This window comes from Drosophila miranda, chromosome 4 (assembly GCF_003369915.1).
Source record: "Drosophila miranda strain MSH22 chromosome 4, D.miranda_PacBio2.1, whole genome shotgun sequence".
NCBI lineage: Eukaryota > Metazoa > Arthropoda > Insecta > Diptera > Drosophilidae > Drosophila > Drosophila miranda.
The window spans coordinates 15785404-15807510 of NC_046677.1; the positions used below are offsets into that span (position 1 = coordinate 15785404).

Sequence of the window (22107 nt, forward strand, 5' to 3'; positions counted from 1 at the left end):
TGTATCAAATCACTAACCATACATATATATGTATATGGTGAGAGCTTCAACTAAATTTCGACGTCAAAAAATACCGAAAAGTATATAATATACCGCAGACGATACAATCGATGTCACTATCGATCAACAACAAAACAGGCTGGCAGCACCTCATGTTAGTTTAAAGGAATTCAATTTGCCAATTTCAATTTTGATGGCATGGCTAAATGTTCTATATAGCTAGTAATATTCGTCGGAATATGTAAAATAGAACTTGAATTCGTCAGTATATTTACGGTATCTTTTGAAAATGAGGGGGTATGTTTCGGTATATTTCTGATGGTCGGACGGTATATTTGATCGATAAATCCGCGGTCACATTGCATGTCAGTTTAAAGGAATTCAATTTGCCAAAAATTAAGCACTAGAAAATATATTTTTAATCAAGGAAGATGCTGACAGACACCGACGATGACTTCTTCTTCGAGGAGGATAAAATGTGAGTAGCCTTTGTGTGGAATATTTACCCAAAAATTGTCTGCATAGATCTTTCGTTTATTGGCAAAAGAAAAAAACAAACTGTTGCGATGCGATGCGTAAGTTTCTGTTATAAATCAATAATTGTACAAAATCGAACCATATTGTTAGACCCGGGCCAGTTCCCTTACTCATCCAGTTAGATGGGGATGCCTTGAAGAGTTCTCCACGCGAAAAGGATGTTCTCGAGGAGGAGCCGAGGAACCATCACTCCTCCTCATCCCCCTCCTCGATCAACGAGACAACTGTTGTCCTGTGCTCGGGCTTCGGCTCCGACAGGTTTGGCAGCGAGTCGTCCACTAGGCAGAAAAATGAGTTAGATCGTTTGTAAGTCCACTCCAGCGTTTGACCCAAGAATCATTTGATATAATGGTATATGTATTTATATTTGTACTAATCCCCCCTAAAAATAAATTACCCGACAGACTCCTAGAACTAACGGTATACTTTTTTGTTTTAAGCAGAATTAAGGAAAATTATGATTTTCGTTTGTGTGTAGATGTCTAGATGCTTATACTCCACTAACTCGAATTTAGAGCTAGGCTTAGAACTATATACTATACAAAAGGAACGAGTATTCTTTGAATTTTGTTGTTAAGAGGTTCCCTTTGGCCCCTCTTGGGGCACGGTGGTGGCACGATAGTATCATGATGCCTTAGCTTAAACTGTCCCCATCAACAGCCGTAGGTAACTTTGTTATTATCCAATGGCCTTGCTAGAACAGGTAACATGGCTATTTAGAAAACTGCACCCATCTACTATGTGAGTACACCATAAGGCTGGTATATACATACATGCATACACCCATTCACACCTATTCAACTAGTAATAATATATCGTATAGAGCACGCTTCAGTCTAGCAATTAAAATCTGTATATTTTTTTAATTAAAATTAGTTTCTTTCGGATTTTATCAGGGGTATGACGGTCACCACTAATGCCGTCGTCATCACTAAGGATCAGAGCAACTTGATTGGCATCAGCATTGGCGGTGGAGCACCCATGTGTCCCTGTCTATATATTGTACAGGTATGTCTGTTTGTTATAGCCAAAATCAACTGATAAAAGTGGAAAGAATGGGAAACCAGTAAAGTAATACCCAAAGATACATCACTGATGGCTGATTGCATCAGTACATCACTGATGGCTGATTGCATCAGTGATTGCCTTTGTGCGTTTCCAGGGATTAGGCGTAGCCTTGAATACTGTCTTCAGGCGCTGCTTCAAGTACTCCTCCTCCTCTCGTTTGACCCATTCCATGGCCTCTTTTTGACTGCGCTCTGTCATCTTCCGATTGATTTGCTGATCGAACTGTTTCCGACGTTTGCCCCGCTCCTCGCTGCGTAAATTGAAGGGCTTGACCTGGATAGTGGACGACTCGATGCGGGGAATAAAGGGCTGTCGGTACAGGTTGGGCAACGGATACCGATTGATTTTTGGAATGAACTTAGGTTTCGTCTTCTTCTTTAGTTCCTTTATTTCACGCTTACGCCTCAACTCAGCCTGCATGGACATGACCAGAGTATGGGGCGTGCGTGGTTTGGTCAGGACTTGACCAGATCCCAAGCTACTTCTCATCTTCTCCAGGCGCTTGTGTAAGCGGTTAAAATTGGGCATTGGAGTGCTGTGAAACTGGTTCTCGATTCGTGTGGCCCTGTCCCACCGCTCGCAGAGGTCCTTCCTGCGATTCTCGTAAATTTTCTGAAATTCGTAGACACTGGGCGTCAGTTTCTCGAGCTTAGGTTTTTTCGGCTTTCGCTTTTGGCTGTCCACGCCGGCTTGTTTGCGACTAAACCCCAGCATATTGGCGCTCTGCTCCAGTAGGATGGCCCTTATTTTGCCGTCCAACTGATCGCAGCGAGGAATAGTCTCTGGCTTTTTGCTTAGCCTACGTGGAGTGCTGTTGAAGTCCACATCGATCCACTTGTACCAGTTGTTGATGGTCATAATTTTTGAATTTTTGTTTAATTTTTTTGTGGTTACCGATCAACTGCTAGAACTGAAAGGAAATTTCGAATGTTAACTCCCAGAATACATATTCGAATGTGATTCAAAGTTTCCAACATTTTACCCACAGATTTTCGATGGGACGCCCGCCGCACGTGAGGGATCCCTCCAGTCGGGTGACGAGCTGCTGGCCGTGAATTCTGTCAGTGTGAAGGGCAAGACGAAAGTGGAGGTGGCCAAGATGATACAAACGGCCACCGATGAGGTGATCGTACACTATAACAAACTCCACGCGGATCCGGAACAGGGTAAAACTCTGGACATCATTCTCAAAAAACTGAAGCATCGGATCGTGGACAACATGTCGAGCAATACGGCGGATACTTTGGGACTGTCACGTGCCATATTGTGCAACGATTCGCTGGTCAAGCGACTGGAGGAGCTGGAGGGCACCGAACTGATGTACAAGGGACTGGTCGAGCATGCCCGCCGTATGCTGAAGGCCTACTATGACCTGTTGCAGACGTACAAGTCGTTTGGCGACTGCTTCACTCAGATCTCAGCGCACGAGCCGCAACAACGGGCGTCGGAGGCCTTTCGCACCTTTGGCGAGTTCCATCGGACGCTGGAGAAGGACGGCTTGGGCATTATCAAACAGATCAAGCCAGTCCTGGCTGATCTTGGGACATATCTAAACAAGGCGATACCGGATACAAAGCTTACGGTGCGTCGCTATGCGGATGCCAAATTCACATACCTCTCCTACTGCCTGAAGGTCAAAGAGATGGACGATGAGGAGCATGGCTTCGCCTCGCTCCAGGAGCCGCTCTACCGCGTCGAGACAGGCAACTATGAGTACCGTCTGATCCTGCGCTGTCGCATGGACGCGCGCAGTAAGTTTGCCAAATTGCGCACAGATGTTCTCGAGAAAATGGAGTTGCTAGAGTGCAAGCATGCCATGGATCTGAACAAACAGCTGCGAAGCCTTCTCGAGAGTCTGGCTGAGCTGCATCGAAGCCTGGTGGAGCGCCTGGAATCTCTGCCGCCGCTCTTCCCCATCGAGGTGGATTTCAAGGAAACCGACTTTCAGTACAAGTCCAGCACTCTGAAGCCCCAAGAGCTGGATGATGATGAGATCGAAGCCAATGCCAATCCCAATGCGCGTCCTCCCAATATTGATTGTGGCCTCGAGGCTGTCGAGCAGCCGGCGGCCATCATTAATGTGGAAATCAAGGAATCCGCGGAGTCCACTGCTGCGCCAGAATCAAATAGCACGGAAAATGAAACGCTGCTTAAGGAACTGGGTCTCTACGATGTGGACCTGCTGTCCAATCCGCAAACCATTAGCAACCAAAAAGATTCCATTTCGGCCCAAAACGATGGCTACGACTTTGATCTGTTTCTGAATCAGGCCAATGCAGCCTCCACCAGTCTGGAGCGCGATTTGATGTCATCGAATGCCGAAGAGATGGATCTGCTGTTGCAATAAGATCTGTGTATAGTACAATTGTGTGTTTAATAAATGTGTTTACAAAAAAGCCCCAGCTCAAATTTGTATGCAGCTGATAGTCGCCAAGTGTCTCATATCTGGGAAAAACTGCAAATAATTTGTCAAGATCGGGAGCGATCATAAAATATAAATTATTAAAATTCATAAAATATGTTTTAATAGTTATCACAGAATTACTTAATTGTAATCAACATATTTAATATATTTTTTTGCAAGGTTTAAATCAAATCCAATATATTGGCAATAAGAAAACTTACATAAATACGCATTCAATGGAATTGCTAGGGCATATAAAATTCGGTGCGCTGATGAATGACGATTTTATACAAAACATTGATAATTTATAGCGTAATACCACTAACCATACAGTAGATGTGCCAGCTCATACACCGAACATGGCGCAAACGAACTTTCTGGATTAGATCCCACGGTTTTCAGCTCTGGCGTACGTCTACTGCCGCGTCAACACAAGCAGTCAGCCCAGCCATTACCGACATCGCCTTCCCTATTGAATCATGCTTTACCTCATCGGCTCTGACCGGTAAGTTTTCCTTGTTTTCCCCTGTTTATCTTTTTCATTTCATTTTTCATTTCAGGCCGCAAACACCTAAGCCTCCTTTTACCCCGCCAGGTAAAGTTATTAGGTTCTTATTTATACATTTACTTTATGTCATTCTTGCTTTCATTTTGGCAGGTCGGCCTGTCCGGTGGACAGAAATACCTTTGGTCTTATGAGCGAGTTCATATGAGCGAGTGTGCACTCGATGACGGCTACTGACTCGGGACACGATTCCTGTCGCGATTGGCTGGGCGACCTTTGAGTCCGGCCACTGCCATGGTCCTCTGCCTTGCGTCCCACGCTGTTTTCTCCGCGGGTGATTCCGCCGTAGCTCCTCGTCCTGTCTGGAAGTCCAAGGGATGTGCTCCTGGCTGGACCGTGGCAAACACCGGCTGTCCTGCTGAGTCGAGCGTCCCGTCCACTGCAGCAGAGACCAGTGATCGACGGCGGAATTGTTGGTTCACGCCCACGGGAAATAATGTCAACCATCCCGACATTGATACGCCGCCGACTCAAGCACTGGGCTTCAGCTTCGCGACGTGTAAGTGAATATAATTGTGGATATATTTTAAAATACATATATCTTCCTTCACAGATGACTTATGTACTCTACGCTTTGGCAGAAACCGAGTCGTATCCGATTTCCCACCGCCAGACGGAGCCCTGTCCAGCATTATCGTGGCCTATTCGACACAGACAGAGTCCGATCCCAGCCAGACAGAATCGTACCCCAGCAGGATAGAAGCGCACCTCTTGCAAGATCCGACAAGATCAAGTCATCGTCATCCTTGGAAATGGCCATCAAGGACTTTGACAGTGGCAACTAAGGAAGCGGCTACGCGGGCTACTAGATTCTAGATAGATCTTATCGTTGTTAGGTTTAAGGATATACAAAGCTATACATTTATATAGTAGATATTGAAGCTGTGCACTTGTTTATTTATTTATACTATTTATACTTAAGTTATGATGAATAAAAATATTGAAAAATCATCCTTGCTGTATCCTGTATCGGAGAAATGATCCCGACTGCAAAAAGGAGTGGCACGCCCAGATCGGTTCACAAATAGAGGAGAAAACTTAATATTTTTGATTGGGGAAAATGTCCTTGATCCTTGAAAAGGACTCTACCAAATCAGGGACATTTTTCGGATCACAGGACGCCGTCTCACGTTCCGATCGGGTCCCAAATAGCCGAGAAAACTGAATATGTATGGTTGAGGTCGTTGGAGTCCTTACCGAAGGATCAAGGACTTTTCTGATCTCGGGGTGCCATGGCACGCCCCGATCAGGCCACAAATAAGGGAGAAAACCAGTTATATATTTCCGGAGAAAATATCCTTGACCATTGGTCCTGGATAAGGACTCCACCAGATTAAGGATGTTATTTCGAACACAGGAAGCCGTCGCACGTTCCGATCGAGCCACAAAAAGCCGAGAAAACTAAATATGCATAGTTCGGGTCGTTGGAGTCCTTACCGAAGGACCAAGGACATTTTTCTGATCACGGGGGGCCATGGCACGCCCCGATCGGGTCACAAATAAGAGAGAAAACAAGATATATATGTCTGGTGTAAAAATCCTTGATCCTTGGTCCTTGATAAGGACTCCAAAAAATAAGGGACATTTTTTCGATCACAGGAAGCCGTCGCACGCACAGATCGGCCCATAAATAAGGAGAAAACAACGGGTTTGTAATTTGTTATTTTTGAAAATGTAGTTCAAGAAATCACCGATAGGGGCGCCACCGTACATAACAAAAAACTCGCGTCAAATGGCCAAAATCTGGATGGGATACCAGGCGAACAGAAATCAGCAGCAAGCAACTGTAGCAAATGCAAAAAAAAATGTGGTGCATACTTTTGGGGGACAATAAATTTAAAAAAAAAATTCAGTTACCTTCTGCTGATTTCTGTTCGCCTGGTATCCCATCCAGATTTTGGCCATTTGACGCGAGTTTTTTGTTATGTACGGTGGCGCCCCTATCGGTGATTTCTTGAACTACATTTTCAAAAATAACAAATTACAAACCCGTTGTTTTCTCCTTATTTATGGGCCGATCTGTGCGTGCGACGGCTTCCTGTGATCGAAAAAATGTCCCTTATTTTTTGGAGTCCTTATCAAGGACCAAGGATCAAGGATTTTTACACCAGACATATATACCTTGTTTTCTCTCTTATTTGTGACCCGATCGGGGCGTGCCATGGCCCCCCGTGATCAGAAAAATGTCCTTGGTCCTTCGGTAAGGACTCCAACGACCCGAACTATGCATATTTAGTTTTCTCGGCTTTTTGTGGCTCGATCGGAACGTGCGACGGCTTCCTGTGTTCGAAATAACATCCTTAATCTGGTGGAGTCCTTATCCAGGACCAATGGTCAAGGATATTTTCTCCGGAAATATATAACTGGTTTTCTCCCTTATTTGTGGCCTGATCGGGGCGTGCCATGGCACCCCGAGATCAGAAAAGTCCTTGATCCTTCGGTAAGGACTCCAACGACCTCAACCATACATATTCAGTTTTCTCGGCTATTTGGGACCCGATCGGAACGTGAGACGGCGTCCTGTGATCCGAAAAATGTCCCTGATTTGGTAGAGTCCTTTTCAAGGATCAAGGACATTTTCCCCAATCAAAAATATTAAGTTTTCTCCTCTATTTGTGAACCGATCTGGGCGTGCCACTCCTTTTTGCAGTCGGGATCATTTCTCCGATACAGGATACAGCAAGGATGATTTTTCAATATTTTTATTCATCATAACTTAAGTATAAATAGTATAAATAAATAAACAAGTGCACAGCATCAATATCTACTATATAAATGTATAGCTTTGTATATCCTTAAACCTAACAACGATAAGATCTATCTAGAATCTAAAAGCCCGCGTAGCCGCTTCCTTAGTTGCCACTGTCAAAGTCCTTGATGGCCATTTCCAAGGATGACGATGACTTGATCTTGTCGGATCTTGCAAGAGGTGCGCTTCTATCCTGCTGGGGTACGATTCTGTCTGGCTGGGATCGGACTCTGTCTGTGTCGAATAGGCCACGATAATGCTGGACAGGGCTCCGTCTGGCGGTGGGAAATCGGATACGACTCGGTTTCTGCCAAAGCGTAGAGTACATAAGTAATCTGTGAAGGAAGATATATGTATTTTAAAATATATCCACAATTATATTCACTTACACGTCGCGAAGCTGAAGCCTAGTGCTTGAGTCGGCGGCGTATCAATGTCGGGATGGTTGACATTATTTCCCGTGGGCGTGAACCAACAATTCCGCCGTCGATCACTGGTCTCTGCTGCAGTGGACGGGACGCTCGACTCAGCAACATAGACGCGGCATCATGGCACGCAGAAGGACAGCCGGTGTGTGCCACGGTCCAGCCAGGAGCACATTCCTTGAACTTCCAGACAGGACGACGAGTTACGGCAGAATCACCCGCGACGAAAACAGAGTGGGACGCAAGGCAGAGTGCCATGGCAGTGGCCGGACTCAAAAGTCGCACAGGCCAATGGAGCTGGAAGGAATACAGAAAAAACAAGAGAATTAAAAAAAAGTCAATGAAGAAGTTAAATAGGGGGGAAGCAAGGAAAACTTACCCGGTCAAAGCCAATGAGGTAAAGCATGGTGCAGGAGGGAAGACGATGTCGGTAGCACGTACGGCGAAGCACGTACGTCGTAAAAAGTGCAGGTAAATAAATAATGCACCAGCTGCTGGCGCGATGCATGCGATCGTAGATGCAGTACCGATCCGGCAAAATCCAAAATTTTCGGAAATAAAGTTCTCCTAAAAAGTAGAAAAAGCGTGGAATTTTAACAGCTGGTGAGTGTAAAGACTAGTCTAGTAGTCCGACTATTGGGAAGTCAACTTTAACATTTATGTCGAATTATCTTTTGTATAGAAATGGATCAAAAGTTCAAGTTTTCCCCAAGCGTCTTTGGTTCTTCGGGAACTGTGGAGCAATCGTCGTATGCATTGAAGGCAGTTTCCAAAGGCAGCACCTCAGTGGGCATCGTCGCATCAGAAGGCGTCGTCATTGGCACCGCAACGCGGAAGACTTCGGAACTGATGGAGCCGCGCGGCATGCAGCACGTGGCCCCAATAAACACTATGATAGGAATGGCCTATTCTGGACTGAGTGGCGACTTTCGAATTCTCAAAAAGCATGCCCAGAGATGTTCTATCCAGAATAAGTAATTGTCTCGTTTAGATTTTCGTTGATTATTGTTGATGATTACAATTACTCCCCCATAGCCTGAGCAATGGCTCTGCGGTCAAAGTGAAGGAAGTGGCGCATTGCATGGCCATCCTCATGCAGGAATACACACAAATGGCGAGCGCGCGACCCTTCGGAGTATCTCTACTGATCGCCGGCTGTGACAAGGGGGTGCCGCAACTGTACGATTGTAGTGCCAACGGTACCCACTCCACCAGAAAGGCCATTGCCCTGGGCCGTAATGCAGGCATATGTACAAGCTTCTTGGAGAGCCGGTTAACTGAGAATCTCAAGATAGAAGATGCCATTGACACTGCACTGCTGGCTTTAAAGAAAGGATATGAGGAGACGGAGGCGGAGCTGAAGGAGGGTGACGGTGATGACGAAGAGGAGGATCCCATGCCTACCGAAGTCATCCAAATTGGCATTGCATATCCGGAAGGTTTCGAGTGTATGGACTCTAATACTGTCGATGAGTTCTATGCCACCTCTACCTACCTTGACTAACAATACTTCATTTTTGCTTTCTTTGAAATACAACATTACAACAATAAATAAATAACATCTACCCGACTTGCTTTTCGTACTTCTCTTAATATATATATTGTTTTTTTCCAACAAATCAAAATACTCCTTCAAAACGTAAAATGTTCTTTAACATTTATGGAAATTCGCACTCGCGTAACTTACATAGTCTAGTCTGACGGACGGACACAGTCTCACACAACGTATGTGTCTTTTATAGAAATATGCTGCCAAAACCACGATTTTATGTTGAAAATGTCCCGATTTTTTACAAAATTATATTCGAAAACTATTTAAAGTACTAAATTTATAGCCTTAATACCACTATATCATACTTTTTGGCAATAAATGAAGGAAAGAATTAATCCAGGAACTATTATTGATGGACTTCCATTTACTCCACTTTACTGCAAAGCGCACGTATTTTTGCAATGAGAATCCAGAGTCCAAAGATTCCCCCCAAGCAGAGGAAATAACCTCCGTTGACTAGATACTGATCTCGCAGGCCCAAGCCAAAGCCTGGATCCGGTTCCACCACGACAATGGTGAGGATCGTCTGCAACATGAGTCCCACCAAAGTGTTGATGCCGAAGACGAGGCCAAAGCTGTCCTCCACCAGATTCTCGGCCACAATGGCTCCTGCCACAGTTATGATGAAGAAGAATATGGCACAAAAGAGCACATAATTGACGTAGGCCACCCAGAGTACAGTGGTTTGTGAGGCATATAGCAACAGACCGCCCAGAACAGCAGCGCAAATGGAATTGCTGAGCATATAGGAGCTGCGTCGCTTGTTCGAGTTGAGCATACCCGCCACAATGGCTCCTACGGCGCCCAGAAGGGTGGCCAATGCCTCCACACCGCCATTGTAGACGCTCTGATGTTCGGGCGCCACCTCCTTCCACAGGAACTGAATATACGATATCACCTATTAGAACAAAAATCTCATTATAGGAGGACCAAAAATAATGATATTCATGTGAAGATTACCTGAATCTGACCACAGGTGGCCAGGGCCCACCACACACTCCATTGCAGGACAATGCGGTTCGAATATGAAGACACCAGGTGGTACCACAGCAGGCGACAGGCCTTTTTGAGTGAGAATTGTGGGACCTTCTCCTCGCCGCCAGGCGTCGGACTCGGACTGGCATCATTCGCATAGAAATACAGACTGCGTGGCACGCTGGGAAGAACCAGGGACACACCCAACGATATGATCTGTGTGGTCAGCGATATGTAGTACAGCTCCCCGTAGTCCATGCTGTCGGTGGACACCAGAATCTGGGCCACCAGTCCGCCCAGAAACTTTCCGCTCAAGATCGCCGCACGCGTGTGTCCGGTGACGATCTGATAGCGCTCCTTGTCCACCTTGGCATAGATGTACGTGTAGTAGGCCACCTCGGCGGCCGTGAAGAAGCCATAGAAGAGCTGGGCAACCTGTAGCATTCCCAGGGTATCGCACCATATCTGCATGGCGAACAGCACGATCCCAGCGACGGCGGACAGAACGATCACCGGCTTGTACCGCACCAGATCCGTGATGAGGAACACAATCACCAATTGCGCTAGCACCGAGTACGTGCCAAAGGGATAGACTTTCTGGTATACCTGCTCGGAGGTCAGATTGCCATAGTCTCCGGCCAGATATTCGGTCACATACGGCTCCGATGGCCGCAGCTCGCGAAGGAAGCCGAAAGTGCAAAGCAGCAGCGAGATCTTCAGCCAGTACTCCATATTCTGTGGATCGTTCAGCGAGTGCTAAAGAATGCAGCGCGTGTTCCCTGTGTCGTAACCAAAGCCCAAAACGACGCGACGCACTGAACGACGAACCGGCGACTGATTGGACCGATCGGGCGGGCCCGCCAAGTGCTGAGGCTTTCTCTGCCTTATACGTTTAACTATTCCTATACATAGATCTGAGAGAACCCCAACTTGTGCTCTCCCGCTCATCGAACATTCTCTCAAAAATCGTATAGAGCAGCATCGTGTCAACATATGTGCTAGACTTGTTCACTCTTCAACAAGTTCTCATTAACAGACGAGCTTTTTACAACTACAAATGAGTTTTTTAAACTTAATAACTCGAATTAGTAGGCCATTAACTTCCCAAAATAAAGCACAGTGCCTAAACAGATGGAAAAAACATGTTACGAAACTGGCTTAGCTACTGGTTGGTTAATTGACACTATTTCATAAAAAATTTCATCGATATCAATTGTTTAAATTCCTTACATAATTGATTCAAAAAAATCTTCAATATATTTTTATAAGGTATGGATTACGTAGGAAATTTGCAATAAATTCACATTGTTAAGATCCCTACAAATATTTTCGAAAGGTCTTATAATTTATTAGTTCGATTCTGTGGTTGAATCTTTTGATACCCTACAATATGTATAGGACATAAGTTGGTCAAGTTTTCAGAATACCCAAACAATTGACTTTTTGATTTTTACTTTTTAAATTCTGGGAGTTGTATAAATACATACAGATATCTGTCAACACCTTTGCTTTTGAATAAGAATACATATCGATCCTCCTATCTACACGGGAACCTCTTGCTGTGCTAGAATTTTTGGTCTTAAATAGATATAAATATATTTATAATGGCTGGAGACCATTGCAAGGGTATACGAACATCGAATTCGACTAATCTGACAGACAGAAAACATTTGCATGACCTTGGCCATGACCGCAAGTGTACATACATATGTACAACCATTTGCTTTTTATTCGTAATACCATAACTCGAATGCCAGTTCTTATAAAAACCTCTGTGCTGCTGAGCGTGACCCTCTGTATTGCGGTGATTTAAATATATAATTTCATCATCAATGCGTTCCACTGTATCAATCAGAAGCGGTCGCTCTGCTCTCGTCTCTGTTTGTGGGACATGGGCCCGACCCATTTGTTTTAGCGATTTGCACGCCAAGCGAAATAATCAGACGCTCTCTCTTTCTCAGTATGAAAACACGAGACACTTGAATTCTTCTTTCGATTCACTTCAATTGATTGTGACATTAATTTTTGGTTATTCTTTATCGTTGCCGTCGATAGCTGGCTTCAAAGGCGTCGATTCCAGATAGTGGTGAGTATTTCCAAATCAAGTGTCGATCTTTGATTTAGTAAAACCCAAACTGAGGGTTTTTTAATGCAGTCCAAGTCTAATGCAATCTTATCTATTTAGCCTAATCTGTGGACCTTAAATTTCGTATCTCATGTCGGAGATTATAGTCGTATATAGTAAATATAATTTCGTATATCAAATGATTTTTATTGCTCTTTGAGAGGCACTCTTTGAGCGTACTTCGAGGGTACTCTTTAAGCGGCAGAACTTTACTCTCAGATCACTTCCTTTTCAAGTAGTCCTCGTAGAGTTTTAAAAGTTCTGGACTGGTACGAGGCTGTACTGCCGCCAGGGCATGCTCAAAGTGCGACCAATCCACCTGCTCCGCGTCGAAGCTTTGCTCGAGGGCACGCATAGCTGCCTCATGGCAGACGGCCTGAATTTCGGCCCCCGAATAGCCGTCTGTTAGCTCCACCAGCTTGTCCACCTCCACATCCTTGGACAGCGGCATGGGGCGCAGTTTTATGCGTAAGATTTCGCTTCGAGCATCGGCTTTTGGAAGGCCCACGTAGAGAATGCGATCGATGCGTCCGGGACGGAGTAAAGCTTTGTCTATCAGATCAGGCCGATTGGTTGCCGCCACAATGGTGACATTCTGCAACGCCTCTACGCCGTCCAGTTCGGTGAGGAGTTGGGTGAGTACACGCTCTTTGACGGACGAACCCGAGCCGGAGCCCGAGCCCTCGCCTTCTGCTCTTTCGCCGCCAATGGCATCGATCTCATCGAAGAAGACAATCGAGGGTGCCACCTGGCGAGCCTTGCGGAACACCTCGCGCACCGCCCGCTCCGACTCACCCACCCACATAGAGAAGAGCTCCGGTCCCTTTATCGAAAGGAAGTTCAGCTTGCTCTCGGTGGCCAGGGCCTTGGCAATCATCGTCTTGGAGCAGCCGGGCGGCCCAAACATGAGAATGCCACGCGGTGGCTTAATGCCAAGACGCTGGAACTTCTCCGCATGAAGCAGTGGCCATTCGATAGCCTGTTGCATGGCCAGACGTAGTTCGGACTGGCCGCCAATGTCCGACCACTGGACATTGGGACACTCGATGAGAACTTCGCGCATGGCCGATGGCTTGACGCTGATGAGAGCTTCTTGCAAGTGCCTGAGCTGAAGAGCTTGTGGCTGGGCCTGGAGTATTGCTGTATATACCAGATTCGCCAGATCGGCACCCACATAGCCATGGCTAATGGTGGCAATCTGTCCCACATCTTCGCTAGTCAGTTGGTGCTCCACCGATTGAATCAGACATTCGATGATGGCCTGACGTGCCTGCGGACTGGGTACACCCAACTCCAGTTCACTGTCCAGGCGTCCGGCTCTCCGTATACTCGGATGCAGGGCATCAATTTGCGAACTGGTGGCCAGCAGGAAGGTTCGACTGCCTCGCAGCTGTCTGGGACTGCTCAGTTGGTCGAGCAGCGCGAGAAACGCCAGGGAGACACGCTTGACCATATCATTGCTCTCCTGCTTGGGACACAGGTTATGCACATCCTCGATAAGCAGCAGCGTCGGTTGCGGATAATGGGCGTAGGCCCGCTCGAAGATTGCTGCTAGATTTTGTTCTGTTTCGCCAAGGAATTTGCTGTACACCTCGCCGCTATTGATGCGAATGATTTGAACGTTCCTGTGGCTGCGATCATCAGCCACGGCGGTCATGGCCTCCAAGACCATGGACTTGCCGCAGCCAGTGGCGCCATACAAAAGCATGCCTCGAGACACCTTTAGACCTGGGGCACCACAGGGAATATTTTAAGGTCCAGAAAAATATAGGGATTTACTTACCGGCAGGCAATGTCCTAAGGCCTAGAGCATACTCCATGCTCTCCTCCACTAGCTGCAATTGCTTATCCAGTCCTCCAATTTGACATTTTGTAATGCGAAGAGGTCTGGTCTGTTCCTCCAGTTGCTCCTCCTCCTCCTGGGGTATCAATTGCAATCTGGTAACATTGGTCACCTGAACGAATTGCCGTGGCTTGGCCTCCAGGCTGAGACCAGCTAGTGCGTCCTCCACTGCCCCCTGCCAACTCTCCAGGCGAAATGTCAGCGACTTGTTGAAGAAATTGAAATGAATTTTAGTTCCCTGGCAGTAGATTTGGTTGACCATTGCCCGCTGGAGCAAGGCGGTGGCATCCTTAAGCTGTGCAGACTTCAGACGCGTTTCACTAATCTGCCTCAGGGAGATGCTGCCGGCGGCTGTTAGGCATTTGGTGTCCAATGCACTGATCTTCAGCAGCTTGCCACGCATTTTCGTCCAATTCGATTTGTAATCTAAAAGAATGAAGCGATAAATGCACTGCTATTGTACAATCCTAGACTTCGGATTCCTACCGCTGTCTGTCACAAACACCGTGGTGAGGAACTGCTCCGATACGGGCCACACGATCCGCACCAGCGGCTCTTGTGCCGTTGATTCAATAACCACGTGCTGGCCAATGTGGAGCTGGGAGAGCCGCATGGCACCCTCCGATACGAACACCAGCATGTTTGCGTACTTGGCAGGCAAATCCTTCAAGGATTCTACTTCAAAATTGCGCTGCTGCAGGCTCCTCGTGTATAGAGTTCCATTCCGCACATACTCCTCGTCGGAGTCCGCATCTATATTACTTTCACCGGATATGGGACAGCTGCCATCGTGATTGTCGCGTGCCTTGGACGTAATGTGCACTCCACAGGTCTCGCAGTGGTACCAACTGGCCTGGTTTTTCTTGCTACTCGATTTCGGCGGCATTCTGCTTTTGTTTTGTTTTGTTTTTCCTCCCACACACGCGCGCGTGAATTAGACTTATCGATAAAATATATCGTCTGACTAATAATGAAATACATATCCCGAAAAATACCGCGGAGTGCGACCACTGGGATTTACATGCATGGCTTGTGACTCACGCAGACTTTGAAAAGAAGTGCAAGGCACAGAGCGAGTTGCAAAACATCCAATGAGTAGCGAAGCCTCATCACTGCAGATGGACCAGACGCAGGCAGCCAGCATGCCAGTAGCTGGACCCAGCCTGGCCCCGCCCGTCACACTGGCGGCGCCTTTGACGAATACAGACTTCTACATAGGAGTGGGCCTGGCTATTTCGTCCTGCTTCTTCATCGGCTCCAGCTTCATTATCAAGAAGAAAGCCCTCATTCGACTGAGTAGGTTTGGAGAGGTGCGGGCATCGGCTGGCGGATTTGGCTACTTACGCGAGTGGATCTGGTGGGCGGGGCTGCTGACAAGTGAGTAGAGACAAACACATTTGCTTATCACAGAATTCCATTGTCATTTGTCATCATTGTCTTTGCAGTGGGCCTGGGTGAGGCGGCTAACTTTGCCGCCTACGCCTTTGCGCCCGCTTCCCTGGTGACCCCCCTGGGGGCACTGAGTGTGATTATTTCGTCGGTGATGGCCTCCAGGTTTCTCAACGAGAAACTGAATCTGCTGGGGAAAATTGGCTGCTTTCTATGCATACTCGGGTCTACCATCATAGTGATACACTCGCCCAAGGAGAAGGAGGTGGAGGACCTGCAACTACTCTTCGACATGCTGCAGGATCCAGTGTTCATTTTGTATGTGATCTGCATCATTGGCTCCACTGCCTTTGTGGCCTGCTTTATCGCCCCACGACATGGCCATACGAACGTTGTGGTTTACATATTTTTGTGCTCGGGCATTGGCTCGTTGACCGTCATGTCCTGCAAGGCTCTCGGTCTGGCCATTCGACAGACCCTGGACAACGATGGCAATGTCTTTCTCACCTGGATGCCGTGGTTCCTGATTGTCATCACCGTCACCTTCATTGCCATTCAGATGAACTATCTGAACAAGGCGCTGGACATTTTCAATACCAGCATCGTGACGCCTGTCTATTATGTGATGTTCACGACTCTGGTGATAACCGCCTCGGCAATACTTTTCAAGGAGTTTACCAACATGCGGTTCGACGACATCCTCGGCGATGTGTGCGGCTTTCTCATAGTCATTACCGCCGTATTCCTGCTGAACGCCTTCAGGGATATCGATATAACGTTTAACGATGTGCGGGGCTTGATGCGACCCAAGATGCAGAGAGTTTCCCAGTACGACGACGAGGTTTTGGTAACGACCAGCATTAAGGAGCGGCGCCTCTCATACGGATCCGGTGATGTCTTCCGCAAGGCATGACATAAGCAACGTTATCAGGTTTAGTTTTATCCCACGCAGCGGACAACCTGAAGAAAATCCAAAGTTGTAGACGAAGCTTTGCCCAAAAAAAATTACGCATATCACTTGCCCATCATCACACCACACACACATCCCACATACATATATTGTTCCTTTGTCCTTGTTATCCCCACAATCCAAACGATAGAGTAAGAACTAGTTTAGGCATATAACTTAATTAAAACGTTTTAATCTCCCAAACTCACTGTGTATTCTCTTAAATTTTTCTTAGGATTTTGTGTCGGATACAAATCAAGACTTTTAAATTTAATCGGTATCGATAGGCTTTTGTTTCCCTGTGAATAGCAGAATTGCCATTTCTTTTTTTGAAAACTTAAATGTGCAAAAATACTTTTGTTTCTTAACGTTTCGTTGAATAATTTGGTTGAAAAATGAGTCTCTTGCGCTTGAAGCTGTTGCGCAACATCCAAACATACGCGATTGGACCGCACTGGAGAGATTTTCTTAAGGCTTCCTCCGCTGTGAATGTCAACTTTACCATAGCGCCGGCCGCCATTAGAACAGCCACAACATTTGCCGAAAAAGAATATCGTCTGCGTATCGTCGGTCATTTGTCTTCTGCATTTAATTTACGCAAGTATTCGTGTGGATCGATAGGAAAAACCATGGAAGAGAACTGCGTGGTACCCGATGTCATTGCCAAGGCACCAAAGGCCACTGCAACTGTGCAATATCCGTGCGACATTGTCGTAAAGCCCGGCATGGTGCTGACGCCCACACAGGTGAAGGATCAGCCGTGCGTGAAGTGGGATGCCGTTGCCAGCAAGCTGTACACCTTGTGCATGACCGACCCGGACGCACCCAGCCGCAAGGATCCCAAGTTCCGCGAGTGGCACCACTGGCTGGTGGGCAACATTCCCGGCGGCGACATTGCCAAGGGCGAGGTCCTGTCCGCCTACGTTGGCTCGGGACCCCCGCCAGACACTGGCTTGCATCGCTACGTGTTCCTCATCTACGAGCAGAAGTGCAAGCTCGACTTCGACGAGAAGCGTTTGCCCAACACCAGCGGCGATGGACGCGGCGGCTTCAAGATTGCCAAATTCGCCGAGAAGTACAATCTCGGCGACCCGGTGGCCGGCAATCTGTACCAGGCCGAGTACGATGACTATGTGCCCATTCTGTACAAGCAGTTGGGTGCCTAAATCCACAAAACTATGTCTGCGAATCAAGTAAAAATACATATACATATATGAGAATTATATAATTGAAGTAGTCGTACATTTGGATACATTACACAAATTGAAAATTTCCTGTACGTAATCCCTTAAAAGACACACATATTGTGAATATAATACCATGTAAAACCTTGTGGCTGGCAATAAAATTGTTAAATACATCGACTGCTAATTTGAACAGCGTTTCAGGGGAGATTAAAACGGTTTTTATATCCGAAGAATTTGGCAAGAATTAACATTAGAAAATAGCTAGCGGTCGCGGTTTCACTCTTATGTTTTTCCGGTAAGGACCGTGGCTCACAACGTTCCCGCTTGTTTTTTCTACTATCGGGGGCATTCTCTTTTGTATTATTCACTTGTGAATCTCGAACCAAGCATACATTTGCCGCGTCTTGGAGCTATTAGGAGCATAGGGCTCATAAGACCAAGATAATTGTGGGTCGGTATTTTATTTGTTCAATCAATCTGATCTAATTAAAATCTAACGCCTATTGGTACATAGGATTTTCATCAATACATGTGTGTAAATTTGTTTCGTACAATCTGAATGCAGGCAAGCAAGGATCTGCTGCTAAGTTAAATGGGAGGATTGGGGATTTAGTAGAATGTTGAGGCGAAAAAAGGAGCCGTGATGTGAGGATTGGATCGGATTACTCTAGTTTTGGAAAGAGTGTAGCATGATCCTTCCACTCGGCAGCGCTAATAGACTGCAAAGAATGAAAAAAGCTACCATTAGAATCCGAGTAAGTGTTAAATGAAATTTCATTGAATGCGTACCACAAGTTCATCAAAGGCCTGCTTGGCCACCCAATGGAAGCCGGGACTCTTCCATTCACGGGCCGTGGCCTGCTGCAGACGGCTATGCTCCTCCTTGGCCTCGGCATCTGTGGCCGTGGAAGGCTCCGCGACTTGCTTATATTTGGCCCACAGATTGATCATGCTGCGCATCTTGTGTACCCAAAGAGCATTGGGTATGTTGCGTATTATATTCTGGATTTCCTCTTTGTTCGCATCCGTCAGGTTCTCCAAAAACGTTAGATTCATCAGCGTGAAAATTGTCTTCATGGTATCGAACGGCACATCCACATTCTTCTCCAATCCAAAGTGCGCCGACTTGATGACAGCTTCGATCACCTGTTCAGTGGTTAGCTTCGGGAAATTGGGCAAGAAGCTGTGTTCGAGATTGAGATTGCCACAGGCCTTCAACTGTTTGTCAATCTCCTCCCCAAGGGTCTTGTACTCTTTCCACCAACTGGGCCAGTCCATGGTGCTGGTCGACTGATGAACGACCACCAAATCGGTGCGCAGACGTTTCCTGGTACGCCTGTGGATCTTACGCGCAGCCTTGACCGCTTCGTCATCCGAATCCTCATTGATAACGACAGCTGCCTCGGTGAACTCCTCCTCACCGGCGTATGGGTTTGTACTGTAAATGAAGGTCTGCTCAAAGAAGGCCACCGCATACGATTCGTCCTCAAACTGCGGAAGTTTCTTCGGATCCCCATTGAGGAGATATGGCAGCTTAAAGCCGCCCATAAGGAAACCACGCTTACGGGCCACCTTTAGCCACTTTCTCTCAGACTTTGAAAGCGGCGAGCTGACAGCTGCTGGTGCTGCAACTGCTGCTGGGGCAGGACGCTTTTGTCCTGTCCATGAAAAAAATAGTGTTAGTAGGGATACTGCAGTTGAAAAGGAAGGGCTTACCAGGTCGTGGTGCTGCACCAGCGACGGTCTGACCCTTTGGTTGGGCATTGTTGACCACTGGGGGCCTGGGTTTGCCAGCGTTCCTGGCTCTGACTCGACGCGGATTCCTACTGGCATTGACAGCGTTCTGTGGCCGGCCTTGATTCGGCCCGACATTGTTTGGCTTCCTTTGATTGGGTCCGACGTTCTTTACCTTCATTTGATTGCCCACAACATTGCTCAGGGTCTGCAAGGTTCCAACAATGCGTGCGACGGCATTGCGTGCATTGAGGCCGGGACCCAGAGCGTTCCTTGGGTTGGGTCCGGGACCGCCGGCATTCCGTGGATTGGCTCCAGGTCCGCCGGCGATGCGTGCATTGCCACCGGCACCGACAGCATTCCGTACTGCTGGATTTCTAGTCGCATTGGACGTGATCAAGGCCACCGTTTTTGGATTTGCTCGAATACCTTGAATATTTTGTATTGCTGGTGCCGGGACCGGTTTGCGGACAACGCCGCCGTTGTTTAGGTTCTTTTTGGGTGGATTCTGATTCCGCTTCGAGTTGTAGGCTCGCTGGCTGGCCTCCCAGGCAGACAGATTGCCATTGCCGTTGCCGTTTCCATTGCCATTGCCGTTGCCAGCTGACTGATATCCAGAGTCTTGCAATGAAGACGATTGCTGCGTATTGGAGTTGTTCCAAGAGTTATTCCGGGCGTTGCCATCGTTGAAGTTGCGCCGATCGTTCTGGGCAAAGTTTCGGCTGTTGTTGTTGCCAAAATTGCCACCAGATGGACCGACATTATTCATGCCAATATTGTTGTTAAAGCCGCCAGGAGGTCCAAAGTCGTTGGAGCCAGAGTTTCCGTAATTATTGCCACGGAAATTGTCATTAAAATTGCCGCCGCCTCCGGCACCGCCATAAGAGTCGGCATTATTAAAGTTGGAGGAGCGCTGATCCCCAAAGTTTTGCGACCTGGGGCCACCGCGATAATTGTCAATAAAGTTGGCCACATCGTCGGAGGGGCCACCAACGTTATTGGAACGACTCTGGTTCCGTGGGGCATCATTGAAGTAACGCCCATTGTTGTCGCCAAAGTTGGTGTTCGACTGTGGGCCACGATAGTTGTTGTCGAAGTTACGGAAATCGGAATTGAAATTAGAACTCACCGAATTCCGGTTGCCAAAACTTGGGGAATCATTGTTGTCGGTACGACCAAAGTTCCCAAAATTGCTCGGCAGGTCCCGGGAAATGCCCAAATTTCCCGATGAGCCGCCACCACGGAAATTGTCGTCAAAGTCTCGTCGCTGCTGGCTATCGCCAAAGCTATCATTGGAATTGATATAGCGCTGATTCTGGTTGTTGTTATTGTTGTTGGAATTGAAGTTGGAGCGGTTTTCTAGGCCCCGCAAATAGCTATTCGAGGCGGCATCTCGCGAGATCATCTCCAAGTCCCGCTGGCGATTGTTGTCGTTGTAGGAAAAATTGTTGTCGTTTGTGGAACGATTACGATTAAAGTTTCCCCCCATATCTGGGCTCGAGTTCCTGTTACCAAATCCTTGATTATGGCCGCGGTCCAGCTGCATGTTGTTGGTGTTGCTGTTGTTGTAGCTGAAGCCACCACCATCGTTGCCGAAGTTTGGCGCATAAAATGCGGCACCCAATCCAGAGCCAGAGCCGATTGAGTTACCAATTCCCAAACGACGCTGGCCGATGCCATAAACGTCATTCTTGTTGCGAAAGTCCATTGCGCCACGAGTTTTCTTTAGCCAGAGAACACTTTGATGCTACCAATTGTTTAATATACGAGTTAATTCTTTTAATTGTTTGGCCTCAAAGAACTTTTCACCAAATTTTTCACAATCGTCTGCCAGGGATGCAATACCGGCAATACAAGCAATACATCCAGAATCAAAATGGACTATCTGGTATTTTATAGATGTGAGTTCTAGTATTTTCCGATGGAAATTCAACTGAGACATTTGGCATTTTTACACTAGGGCTGCAAAACCATCTATTGTCGATATATCGTAATGCATAATAGAGTGTATATAATATATGAGTACTTTTTGCATTTTCGTTTTTTTTTTCTCTAACAAAATTGTAAAAATTGTTCTGTGGTTTTGTGGTTGGAGGTTTCTAATAATTAATATGTTTTTAATAATTTTGTATACATTTTTTGTCTGAAACTATATATTGACGGTCGAAAACAGCCTCGATCAATCGTACAGCTTCCAACACCAAATATTACTTCAAAATAAACAAATATACAAGCCGATGCAATCGCAACTAGCAGGATACAGATCCACTCAAATACGTGTAGGCAGATAGGTAATATGTTTTTTTGTATTACCTTATGTTCGATGGAAATGTTGATATATCGACCGTCGATGGTTTTCATTTCCATTAGAAAATGGAAACGTCGGAAAATACTAGAGCTCCATAAAATACCAGATAGGCCATTTTGACTGTGTTGTGTGTGTGTGTACCAATTAACCACCAACACAAATTTGTTGCTGTTCTGTTTTTCAGATTAGATTTGTATTAAAGTGTAGTGGCCTACGACCACTGCTTCATTGATGATTTGTGTTTAAGAATGCAGATCAAAAATAAGTAATTTTGTAGGCAAATTTATAAATTTATAT

The 22107-nt window shown here is 46.5% G+C and overlaps 7 protein-coding genes across 11 annotated transcripts; 4 read left to right on the forward strand and 3 right to left on the reverse strand.

Moving 5' to 3' along the window:
* Nucleotides 1-353: 353 nt before the first annotated feature.
* LOC108163904 (PRKCA-binding protein) lies at nt 354-5477 on the forward strand. Of its 3 annotated transcripts, XM_017299430.2 has the most exons (7): nt 354-478; nt 628-843; nt 1434-1545; nt 2594-4514; nt 4570-4604; nt 4668-5073; nt 5128-5477. In XM_017299430.2, exons 1-4 carry the CDS (start codon nt 432-434, stop codon nt 3950-3952), a joined length of 1734 nt encoding a protein of 577 aa, XP_017154919.2. In that variant the 5' UTR covers nt 354-431; the 3' UTR covers nt 3953-4514; nt 4570-4604; nt 4668-5073; nt 5128-5477. The 3 variants fall into 3 exon arrangements, with proteins under 3 accessions (XP_017154919.2, XP_017154920.2, XP_033249428.1); XM_017299431.2 differs by lacking the exon at nt 628-843 and having other exon boundaries at nt 356-478; XM_033393537.1 differs by lacking the exons at nt 354-478; nt 628-843 and adding an exon at nt 922-1278.
* Nucleotides 5478-7314: 1837 nt separating this feature from the next.
* On the reverse strand, nt 7315-15225 carry LOC108161570 (ATPase family protein 2 homolog). 2 transcript variants are annotated; one of them, XM_033392722.1, is made up of 5 exons: nt 14730-15225; nt 14184-14669; nt 8128-8315; nt 7713-8045; nt 7315-7658 (listed from the first exon to the last, which is right to left on the reverse strand). In XM_033392722.1, the coding sequence occupies exons 1-4, from the start codon at nt 15127-15129 to the stop codon at nt 7731-7733; spliced, it is 1389 nt and encodes a 462-aa protein (XP_033248613.1). In that variant the 5' UTR covers nt 15130-15225; the 3' UTR covers nt 7315-7658; nt 7713-7730. The 2 variants fall into 2 exon arrangements, with proteins under 2 accessions (XP_033248613.1, XP_033248612.1); XM_033392721.1 differs by lacking the exons at nt 7315-7658; nt 7713-8045; nt 8128-8315 and adding an exon at nt 11941-14128.
* LOC108161568 (proteasome subunit alpha type-2-like) lies at nt 8404-9310 on the forward strand. The gene is made up of 2 exons (XM_017295857.2): nt 8404-8722; nt 8784-9310. Exons 1-2 carry the CDS (start codon nt 8433-8435, stop codon nt 9250-9252), a joined length of 759 nt encoding a protein of 252 aa, XP_017151346.2. The 5' UTR covers nt 8404-8432; the 3' UTR covers nt 9253-9310.
* Nucleotides 9389-11460, reverse strand: LOC108161565 (thiamine transporter 1). Its single transcript, XM_017295853.2, has 2 exons — nt 10261-11460; nt 9389-10198 (listed from the first exon to the last, which is right to left on the reverse strand). The coding sequence occupies exons 1-2, from the start codon at nt 11005-11007 to the stop codon at nt 9665-9667; spliced, it is 1281 nt and encodes a 426-aa protein (XP_017151342.2). The 5' UTR covers nt 11008-11460; the 3' UTR covers nt 9389-9664.
* A 17-nt stretch (nt 15226-15242) lies between the features above and the next one.
* On the forward strand, nt 15243-16785 carry LOC108161566 (magnesium transporter NIPA2). The gene is made up of 2 exons (XM_017295855.2): nt 15243-15620; nt 15689-16785. The coding sequence occupies exons 1-2, from the start codon at nt 15335-15337 to the stop codon at nt 16543-16545; spliced, it is 1143 nt and encodes a 380-aa protein (XP_017151344.2). The 5' UTR covers nt 15243-15334; the 3' UTR covers nt 16546-16785.
* An 87-nt stretch (nt 16786-16872) lies between these two features.
* On the forward strand, nt 16873-17952 carry LOC108161567 (phosphatidylethanolamine-binding protein homolog F40A3.3). The gene has a single exon (XM_017295856.2). The coding sequence runs from the start codon at nt 16977-16979 to the stop codon at nt 17745-17747; it is 771 nt and encodes a 256-aa protein (XP_017151345.2). The 5' UTR covers nt 16873-16976; the 3' UTR covers nt 17748-17952.
* A 260-nt stretch (nt 17953-18212) lies between these two features.
* LOC108161564 (probable cyclin-dependent serine/threonine-protein kinase DDB_G0292550) lies at nt 18213-21364 on the reverse strand. 2 transcript variants are annotated; one of them, XM_017295852.2, is made up of 4 exons: nt 20632-21364; nt 19485-20571; nt 18558-19426; nt 18213-18487 (listed from the first exon to the last, which is right to left on the reverse strand). In XM_017295852.2, the coding sequence occupies exons 1-4, from the start codon at nt 21208-21210 to the stop codon at nt 18431-18433; spliced, it is 2592 nt and encodes an 863-aa protein (XP_017151341.1). In that variant the 5' UTR covers nt 21211-21364; the 3' UTR covers nt 18213-18430. The 2 variants fall into 2 exon arrangements, with proteins under 2 accessions (XP_017151341.1, XP_017151340.1); XM_017295851.2 differs by having other exon boundaries at nt 19485-21364.
* Between the last annotated feature and the right edge of the window lie 743 nt (nt 21365-22107).

Excerpts from the sequence above, each read along its gene's own strand:
- LOC108163904 (XM_017299430.2), top strand. The coding sequence starts at position 432 with ATGCTGACAGACACCGACGATGACTTCTTCTTCGAGGAGGATAAAAT. Across the intron at positions 479-627 it reads TTCTTCGAGGAGGATAAAAT|ACCCGGGCCAGTTCCCTTAC; the intron begins GTGAGTAGCCTT and ends CCATATTGTTAG. Across the intron at positions 844-1,433 it reads AAAAATGAGTTAGATCGTTT|GGGTATGACGGTCACCACTA; the intron begins GTAAGTCCACTC and ends GGATTTTATCAG.
- LOC108161565 (XM_017295853.2), bottom strand. The coding sequence starts at position 11,007 with ATGGAGTACTGGCTGAAGATCTCGCTGCTGCTTTGCACTTTCGGCTTC. Across the intron at positions 10,199-10,260 it reads CCACCTGTGGTCAGATTCAG|GTGATATCGTATATTCAGTT; the intron begins GTAATCTTCACA and ends TTGTTCTAATAG.
- LOC108161568 (XM_017295857.2), top strand. The coding sequence starts at position 8,433 with ATGGATCAAAAGTTCAAGTTTTCCCCAAGCGTCTTTGGTTCTTCGGGA. Across the intron at positions 8,723-8,783 it reads AGATGTTCTATCCAGAATAA|CCTGAGCAATGGCTCTGCGG; the intron begins GTAATTGTCTCG and ends ACTCCCCCATAG.
- LOC108161567 (XM_017295856.2), top strand. The coding sequence starts at position 16,977 with ATGAGTCTCTTGCGCTTGAAGCTGTTGCGCAACATCCAAACATACGCG.
- LOC108161570 (XM_033392721.1), bottom strand. The coding sequence starts at position 15,129 with ATGCCGCCGAAATCGAGTAGCAAGAAAAACCAGGCCAGTTGGTACCAC. Across the intron at positions 14,670-14,729 it reads GGTGTTTGTGACAGACAGCG|ATTACAAATCGAATTGGACG; the intron begins GTAGGAATCCGA and ends TCATTCTTTTAG. Across the intron at positions 14,129-14,183 it reads CCTTAGGACATTGCCTGCCG|GTCTAAAGGTGTCTCGAGGC; the intron begins GTAAGTAAATCC and ends GTGGTGCCCCAG.
- LOC108161564 (XM_017295851.2), bottom strand. The coding sequence starts at position 21,210 with ATGGACTTTCGCAACAAGAATGACGTTTATGGCATCGGCCAGCGTCGT. Across the intron at positions 19,427-19,484 it reads TGGTGCAGCACCACGACCTG|GACAAAAGCGTCCTGCCCCA; the intron begins GTAAGCCCTTCC and ends TTTCATGGACAG. Across the intron at positions 18,488-18,557 it reads AGGCCTTTGATGAACTTGTG|TCTATTAGCGCTGCCGAGTG; the intron begins GTACGCATTCAA and ends CATTCTTTGCAG.
- LOC108161566 (XM_017295855.2), top strand. The coding sequence starts at position 15,335 with ATGAGTAGCGAAGCCTCATCACTGCAGATGGACCAGACGCAGGCAGCC. Across the intron at positions 15,621-15,688 it reads GTGGGCGGGGCTGCTGACAA|TGGGCCTGGGTGAGGCGGCT; the intron begins GTGAGTAGAGAC and ends TTGTCTTTGCAG.